Source organism: Diachasma alloeum, unplaced genomic scaffold, assembly GCF_001412515.2.
Source record: "Diachasma alloeum isolate Michigan unplaced genomic scaffold, Dall2.0 Dall_scaffold_00374, whole genome shotgun sequence".
Classification (NCBI taxonomy): Eukaryota; Metazoa; Arthropoda; class Insecta; order Hymenoptera; family Braconidae; genus Diachasma; species Diachasma alloeum.
In genome coordinates this window covers 571529-580922 of record NW_021680513.1, presented here as the reverse complement: position 1 = coordinate 580922, position 9394 = coordinate 571529, and the positions used below count along the sequence as shown (strand labels likewise).

Genomic DNA, 9394 nt, shown 5'->3' with positions numbered 1-9394 from the left:
ATATATATATATATATATATATATATATATATATATATATATATATACATAGACTGTGCTTCTTTGTTCCCCTCGTTCTCCTCGGAGATGCCTCTGTCTCTCTCCCTGAACATTTTTACTTCTCGTTTTTAATCTCTCTCCTTCTCGTGTATGTATATCCTCGGCTATTAAAGGCAAGAGGCTTTTATATAGGTGTACACGGCGCTCAAGGTCCTTCGACTAAAATTCTTTTACAGCGTTATATCCAATTCGTAGGCTCACGTGACTCGGGAACAAGTCTCGTGTGTCATTTCAGGTGACTTTTTCTTTCTGCTTTATGTTTTTTAATTGATTGATTAATTTTGGAATTAATTTTGAAGGACGGATTTTAACGAGAATATTTGAGTTCGCGGATCAATACCTATTAGAGTATAATTTCTGTTGTTTGATAGGGTGAGGACATTTCAAATTTTTTGTTTAAGATTGTTTTGAGAAATTTCAGTGGAATGTCAGAACTTTTATCCAAGCTCGATTTCACTCAGAGGGAGAGAAAAAAATCGTATTGTTTAGGGATTTCGATTCCCTATTTTCGGGCACTCTTGACACTTATTAGAAATACCCTAAACTAGGGATTCAATCACTGGAAACTAAAGACGTAAAAATTCGGTTTCTCTGTTTTTTTTCAAATTTTGATGATTTCTCCAACAAAATAAGAATAGTTGTTTAGAATTCAATGAAATATAACTGGTATAATTTTTCATTAATAAAATCCAACGTTCACTACTATTTCGTCGAGGAAATCCTTCGTGTCCCACAATTCCAAACTTCACTCTCCAAAGTCGCAAAGTGAGTGAAGTAATTCGAATTGATTTCTTCCATTTTTAATAAATTTCCAAGTTTGTTAAGTAGTTCGTGAGAAACAAAGCCATCGATCCCTTGACATTTCATAAATCAACAAAAAAATGTTGATTTATACCCCGCAACGTAAGCCTACCTTCCTCATAATCACGGGAATACGGTTTACCGAGCCATTTGTCCCCTCTGGGAAAGCCAGGTCTTCCAGTATCTAATCTTTGTGACGTACTTCGTGTCACGTAATAACAAAGTTCGTTTTTATTCCCTGTCCCAATCGATGTTAGAAGCCCCAGAGGCAACAGCTCAAAATGCAACGTGCAGGATAATCAGAATAAGAAGAACAAGAGAGAAGACGAGATCTCCTTTCTCTCTTTTTCTCCGAAAAAAAATTTGGAATGTCGTGTACCGCGTAGCTACGAGGTGGGTCTAGTGCATTTTATTCAACTCCGGGGTTAGGTAGGTAAAGTTCGCCTCCAACTGAAATGGACCTGCGCGGGGGTGCGAGATGAATTCTCAACTTGACTTGGCCAGTTGTGCACCACCATGAGCCCCCTTGTATTTTCGTCTCATTTTTTCCTCTCAATTTTTTTCTGAACCCGGGCTCTCTTGGTCCCCTTTTCCCCTCGATTTGCCCCACCCTAATGTGCTTAACTCTCAAGTGAGACCTGAAACAGAAAGAGACAAAAATAAGGGACGAAAAAACGAGAGCGCATAATGAAAAATAAAGGAAAAAAGAAGGGTGGATAGATGAGGGGTGGAGACGGGGGATGGAATAAGTGTGAGGCAGACTTGAGTTGACGAGGGGGGGTGGGGGGGAGGGGGGCAAAAGGAGGAATGGAGAGAGCACGGTCAAAGTGACGAGGGTATGATGTTCTCCTTAATATCCAACCGGCAGGTATAGCATTCTCACTTGTTTCTTTTTTCTAAAAACCTCTCCAACACATCTCGTTACATTTTTCGTCCATAATTCAAGGGTAGACGAGGGAAGAGAATGGGAGAGGAAAAACAAAAAGCATTAATCAGTGACATCGACATTATTTTTAAGTGTAGAAATGAGAAAATTGAATAGATGAACAAATTCGTCATCTATTATATATGAATTAATATAGTGAGCGTACATGGTTGAAAACTTTTGTCTGAATTTTCCAAGTGAAATCTCAGGAATTTTAAACAAATCATATTTTCACTGAAATTTCAGGAAATCTTGCCATTGACAAATTATTCGTCGAAAAGTTACATTCTTGCTTATCCTTACAGTATACGCTCCATTGATTTTATTATCAAATTATGGAAAAATATAAGATAATTTTGATGTAAATTTTAGTGAAAATAAGGAAAAATTGGGAAAGCTCAAGCCAGCTGTGAAATTTTTGTCGTATTTTCACTTGAATTCTTTCTAAAACTTGGAATTCCATCAGTCGTTTCCTAAAAATTACTACTGATGATTGAAGATGTCAGTGACAAAAATGAGCAGTCGAATGACCTTCAATTTCCATCTATATAGATGAACCTCAATTTTCTACCACTAGCGATTTCTATCATTGAGAATGGGGCCATTGATAATAAGTAATAAATAAAATTATAAATGATAATAATTCAATTCTATTAAAACGTTTTTGGATCGAACTCGTAAAAAATGACCCAAAAAATGACCGAAATAAAAATGACGGTCAATTTTGGCTTTTGTCTAAGGCAGCTTAACCCTGACGGTCATTCCACATCTCTACGCATGATAAACATTGAACTAATAAATAAAATTGTCATCTATTGAAACTAAATAAATATCATGCAAGCCTATGGTTGAAAATTCTTGTTTGAATTTTCTAAGTCAAATCCTGGGAATTTTTAACAAGTCATATTTCCACGGAAATTGCAGCAAATATTGTTATTAAATAATGACGTTTCATTGACGGCAAACCTTAAATGATAGAAAAATATACAATTTCAGAGAGGACGTCTTTGGGCTCGTCGTCAGCGTGCTGGCCCTATAAACCAAAGCGTCCCAGTAGCGCAGGTTCGAGTCCCGGTGATGAAAGATTTTTTCATCGCCGGAAAACGAACCCAGTGCATGTGGAGTTAGTTATGTGGAGTTAGATATAAGTTAGCTTTAGAGGCAAGTGCGGGTAGGGAATTAGGCTGGGGTACCGCGTAGGTACACTGATAGAATGATTCATTTATTCCAAACGAGATTCGTTAACTATTAACGAATGGTAGAGTTGAATATGACCAAATGAATATTCGTTAATAGTTAACGAATGGTTCACTTGAATGGCGAAAGTCAAGTCAAACAAGGTTCCTCAAATATACATTCGTTAACTATTAACGAATGAAGATTTGGTGGGACCGAATAGACCCTACCCTCCAACCAAAATCCATTCGTTAACAATAACTAATCCGATCTATCAGTGTACTGGGACGGGTAGGTAAAAGACCCCAACGGTCATACCATCTGGCACCACCCAATTTTATACAATTTCAGTGAAAATAAGGAAAAATTAGAAAAAATTTTGGAGGATGTATTCTTAATTAATTGAAATTTCAAGTGAGTTGTGGAATGCCCATCGCATTTCTACTTGAACCTATTCAAATTTACTTCAATTATTACTGAAACGTTGAATTTCATCAGCCTTGCCCACTAAATAGGATTCAACAAATCTTGGCGATTTCTCAATTTTTCATTTTTTCTTATTTTTTCATGATGCGGTCAATGGTTTGCAAAATAAATGCATTTTGTTTTTTGTTAGAGACTAACGAATATTTGGAAAAAAAATATCAATCGGATGAAAACTGACTCATTTGGACGATTTCAAAGGTAAAAATGAAAATTGTTGTTTTTCGCTGATTCATCGGGTAAAATTGATGCCATTCGTCATTTTCCCGACTTGTTAACCCCTCACGTACGGGGTCGATGCATGGTATCGATCCATGCGAATGTGAACGCCTGTTTTCGAAACTGATTATTTCCAAATCTATGAAGCATAACTTGATCAGACAAACAAAATTGGAAACCGGAATACTGCAGCTTCAATTAGATACCGGTTTAATAATTTTACATTTATTAAAAAAATCGAATTCGTGCCGGATTGAGCACACACTACGTTTGGTAACAGAAGGGCCCCGTCCGTGAGGGGTTAATATATCTCTTCATATATGGAAATTTGCTCCATAAGTCCCTATCTGTAACGAGGATTTTCAAATTTCGCAGCAAAAGATTCATACTCAAATTAGTATCTTGAATCTATTCATTTAAGTTCACTTTGCGAAACTGCCATACTAATGATCAAAAAAATTAGCAATTTGCTAAAATACTATTACTAAAATACTTACTAAAACACGATTGTCTCTACCAATTTTACAAAAAAAAAAATAGAAAAATTGGAATTTTCCAAGAATCTCACATAATTTTTTTTCGTTACTATATTGTGTGTGAAAAGCAAAATTTGAATCAATCCATCGAAAATCATAGGAAAGGGACTATTTTGAAGATTTAATACTTGTACAACCACATGCTCTCAATGAAAAAATTGAAACTCGATTTTTTTCTCATTCTTTGTGGATTAAAACTGAGTACCAAAGTCATCTACAGGGTAGAGACAACCACGTGCAACTTTCAAATTTCATTGCGGTCCCCCGTAAATTGAATTCAACGTTATCTTCTGAAAATTACAGCTGGACTGTTGTTGAAAACATATATGATTTCTTCTCAACTCTGTATAACTTGATTCAAAATAAAATTGTGGACATGAGGTCCTGACGAAATGGAGTATTGAGCACAAAAGACCATACGTGATTGTGCCTAAATATCTTGAGATGAATACAAACTTAATTGGACTGAAGTGCTGAACAGCTAATTATGAAAATTTCAATTAACACAAAAATGTTCAGTGCAAAATCACACTGAATTTCGAATTAAATGAAAAATTCATGAATATATTTACTTGAATTTCCTTCATTGCTACGCATTTTCAACGGATGATTGAAACCAAATTTACAGATTTGTTCATTTATTAGTTCAGATGTATACCCTCTCGGGTTTTTATATTTTGGTTCCGTCCCATTGTCCCATAAAATATACTGGTAAATGCAGAAAGTTACATATTATAAAAACACCCTTTACAATATTGATAGCAAAGATAAAAGATAAAAAGAGACAAAAGTTAAGCTGTAGTCCATCCAGAACTCAAATTTACAGTTTCCATTGATTTTTTCGCCAAATTGTGAATTTTCACTTGATAGAAGAGTATCGAATTTAAGAAGTGCACTGGAAATTTTTGCCAAAAAATTTCAACAATGTGTAGTACCTTTATAATCTAAGAAAACATACAATACTATATACGAATGGGGCCCCAGCATCTTAAAAGAATATTTGAAAAAAAAAATAAAACTACTAGTGCACCTCGTAAGATCGCTCTCGCGGTTGATTCAAACAGAATAATATAAATAAATATTCAGCCGGAGATGAACATTACATCGTGGATATTTCAGGCAAGGTCAAACGGAAGGGTGTACACGGCCCTGGAGAGGAGTCGTGACGGCCTGCAGTTGGTCAATTTGGGTGTGCCCCAAAGAAGGCGAGGTGGTGTAAGTAAAAAATAATGCACCAAATGAAGCAACAATATTGAAGTGCAATTTTTCAAGTCGAGTTGCACTGGAATTTTTTGAAAAAAAAAAATCTGCCAATATCTCGCTTATGATTATTCCTCATGTGATTCACGCTGGCACTTGATAAGAGATTTAAATGCTTCACAATTCTCGCACCATACCGCCAAACTCTGCTTTTTTGGTAAATAAAAATAAATGTAAATTAATTCAGAAAAATGAAGAGGCGAAAGTCGAAAGTCACTCCCCCGCGGTCATTTTCTCCGTCCCTTTTAGCTCTTCACCCTGCTGTTCTGAATACCCGAGGCCCGTATGCCGTTTGGGGATAAAATTTTCCAGGCACATTTTAGGCCCCAATGCAAATGGCTTCCCTCTCTCCCTATTGTTCACCGTCAAGTCGGTTAAAAGGCCTTGATCTTTCAACTAAAATTTATCAAGTAAAACCCGGACTAATCTCTCTTTCCCCCTCCACGGTGAAAACCTGAACTGCTCTGCACTTGCCCGGGATTCCATTGTCCAGCTGAGAAAATCCGAAAGAATAACTGAGCATCAACAGTCAAAGTGTAGCTGAAAGAAAAATAAAATAGAAAATTCTATTGTTAGCCCACCGCGTTAAACCACATTTACAACACGTGTCTGATGCTTCAGTTGGGTCTGACAAAAAAAATCGCAATGCCTTCTTTTATTATTCTTCAAAACCTCTCTCTCGCTTCTCTTTTTTTGCCCTCTCTACCTCCGCAAAACGACGCGTCAACTTGCCCTCCTATTCATTGGGGCCCGGCTATGCGCCCGAAACAAAACGAAAGAGTGCACGCCGGCTCTCTCAAGGATAACGACTATGAGGCCCCTGGGTTTAATACCTACATATATAAACCAACTGACTAGGATCCCCCCACCCCCTGACTCCTTCACCGGCAATTGAATTTAATCCAATGAAATGCCGGTATCATCATGTAATTCCAGATCGTAAATTGAGGATCGAGGATCCGTCTGGTGGAAATATTTTTCTTTCACTGGGAAAAAAAAAGTTTTTTGAGAAGTACGTCTACAGTTGTATCAAGAAACTCACGGCTTGAAAATGAACGAGAACAAAATATCTTAGACTGAGAAAAAAAAACATTTGTCAGGAGATTTCATGCTTGTCCCAAAAACGAGGATAATTTTTTTAAGAGAAGAGAGCGATTTTTCAAACCAAGTATAGTTGAATCAATTCATACAATACTTTTTTCATCTCAAATCCAAAATATTTTAATGCAAAAACCACTTGACTTAGCATGGAGCTCAGTTTTCCGAAATTTCCCTATTCATCTATTCCACATAACGAATATGTAGCTAAACGAAAATAATTATGGAGAAACTAGGGGGCTTCACCCCCTGCTCGCTTCGCTCGCCAACCCCGGGGGGCTTATAGCCCCCCTGCGCGCTTCGCTCGCTCCCCCCCCCCAATCTTCTTGGGTATATTTAGGTGCTCGTACTATACAGAAAAAAATTGATAGAATGATTCACCTCCTTTGAAAAATTGCGATTTTTATTATTTACAAACGGCACCAACCAACGCCTTTTGTCGTGAGACTCGACCATTTATTTTTTTCATTTATTTACGTAGAATAGTATGAGGTATACTCTTATTATTATTTTGTAAAAATTTGACCCCAGTGGAATGTGACCCCTATGTAATTCCCATATGAATCTATAGAAATATGAACATATTAGAGAGATCGAGATAAGAATTCATTCTCAATGGCATCATCAGGTTCGCAGATAAGGACCAGTCAAGGGCGTCTTCTGAATTTTTAACCGTCCTTATTTTTTTAGTGTATATAGAGATATTGCCTAGATATTTTACAATAATTAATTGAAAATGTTTTCGAAAGATATTATTTCTGTCATGACGTCACAAAGTGGCATCCCGAGTCGAATATTAGGACCTGAATTTCCCCTTGAACACCTATCATGAGTAGAAGGACCAGGATGAAGTTAGGGTGTATTTACCTTCAGAAAGACCCCCTGGTGTCCGCCTGAATGTGCGAGTTATTTCCAAATTCCAAGGGTTCAGGAGGAAAACAAGAGGTGTGTTAAACCTATTTATCGCCTGCACCCCCTAAAATGTTTTCCACTCCATCCCTCCTGGAAAGAACCTACAAACCCTTTCGAGGTATTTTTTTTATTATTTTTAATTATTAACATGAGAAGTACGGGTGAAAATTAAGGTCATACTCAAGGGGCATATATAAGGGTCAAAAATAACGATCAGCAACGACAGTCAAAAATAAGGGTGGGAATTTCAGTAATTTTCACCGCAAACAGAAATGAACAAAATAGTGAGCTACTCAATCATCCTGGCTATCAGGGTTAATTCAGGGGATTTATGATTCCTTTTCATTCGACAGGAGGAGAAGGGGGAAAAAAGTATCAGTTGAGAAGGGTTTTTACGCCTTTAGGATGGGGCAGGATCATATAAGGAGTTATTTAGGATGTATAGGATGAAGAAAGGAGGAAAAAATATCTCACGGAGGTAATAGGGGGAATAAGGTCCAGATATACGACTCGAGGAGGTAATAGGGGAGAATAAGGTCCAGATATTCGACTCGGGATTAATCCTAGTCTGGTCACCAAACGCGACCCTGCGATTGGTCATCTCCGCTGGGATTCGTCGTCGTGTTATTTAGGCTCTAGCGTTGCCGAATTCACTCTGCAGTGCCCAGACACGTTTAACGAGTTTTCGGCAACGTCGCGTCAGAGAGAGATTTCATTTAAGGATATACTACACCCTTTCGGCCCAAATTCACGTTTTTCTTCATTTTTCTGGCAAATTGATCGGATTGGATCGGATTAACGCGAAATAATATACCGTTTTTGCATTTTATCATTATTGACTGACTCACGAAGTTTCATGGTAGTGCAATCATTTTTCTGCATTTTTTCTAAAGTTTTGTGAATTTCCGAAAAGTTTGAGAAAAAATGCAGGAAAATGATTACACGATCATGAAATTTCGTGAGTCTTTAAGTAATGATAAAACGCAAAAACTGTATATTTTTTCACGTCAATCCGATCAACAATTTACCAGAGAAATTCAAAAAACGTGAATTTTGGCGAAAAAGGTGTAATACATCCTTAACATGGAAAAAATAACTCGTCTGTTCGAAATAATTTGGTTTCTTTAGGAATTCTAGGAAATATGTTGCACTTCAATTGACAAAGTCAAATTTTTTTTTAATTTTCCGGTTAGTCAGTCAATTGTAATTAAAGAAAAACGACGCGCGGCGGGGTTTCCCTCATAGGGTGACCAATCTAAGGTTAATAATGTTGGGTAGCGCTTTGTTAGTCAAATCCGAAGAGAGAGGGGAGTCGTCGTTATCCATTGGATAGTCGCGCGTGAACATTGGGTTAGGTGGGCTTGAGCCATTCTGGGATTAGTTCAACGTTCGACCTCCCTCGTGATGTCATCAGCGATTTCAAAGTGTTTGAAATCATCAACTTTCGACAATTAATTATTAATTAATGAGCAATATTTCTAATGTTTATAAATGAAAAATTAATCATTTAGAGCTGAAACTTGAGATTGAAAAATTAAAAAAAAATCATACAAGTTCTCTATTACCCCTCAACTTTGAGACAAGTACAAAATCTCATGACGAAAGTGTTTTTTCTCAGTGGAAGATATTCTTTTCTTGATACAAGTAAACATGTACTTCGAAATAGTACATTATATGCCCGAGCCTTGGAAAACAGATCACCGTCCCCCACGTGCAAGATTGCCTTCCGAGTCGAAGGCGAGGATGGCAAGCACGTGGGGGAGGGTGATATGTTTTCCATGGCGAGGTGTGTATATTAATTTTCATTGCTCAAGCCCAAAAAGGGCTCTTTTACCGACGGTAGTTAAGCATGAGAAGTAGGTCTTTTTACCGTTGAGCAGTATAAAAGTGAGAAATGCACTACTTAGGAGTGAAAAAGTGAGAA

General features: G+C 37.2%; 1 protein-coding gene across 6 annotated transcripts in view; it reads left to right on the top strand.

Moving 5' to 3' along the window:
- LOC107041727 (voltage-dependent L-type calcium channel subunit beta-2) overlaps window positions 1-9394 on the top strand; it is an 85298-nt gene that overhangs the window by 22916 nt on the left and 52988 nt on the right. For 5 of the 6 annotated variants that reach the window (XM_015262419.2, XM_015262417.2, XM_015262418.2 and 2 more), the window contains exon 2: window positions 5320-5415. The exons of the other annotated variant lie outside the window; for it this stretch is intronic. In XM_015262419.2, coding sequence (XP_015117905.1) covers window positions 5320-5415 — 96 coding nt within the window. The remainder of the gene's footprint in view (window positions 1-5319; window positions 5416-9394) is intronic. 6 annotated transcript variants of the gene reach the window in all.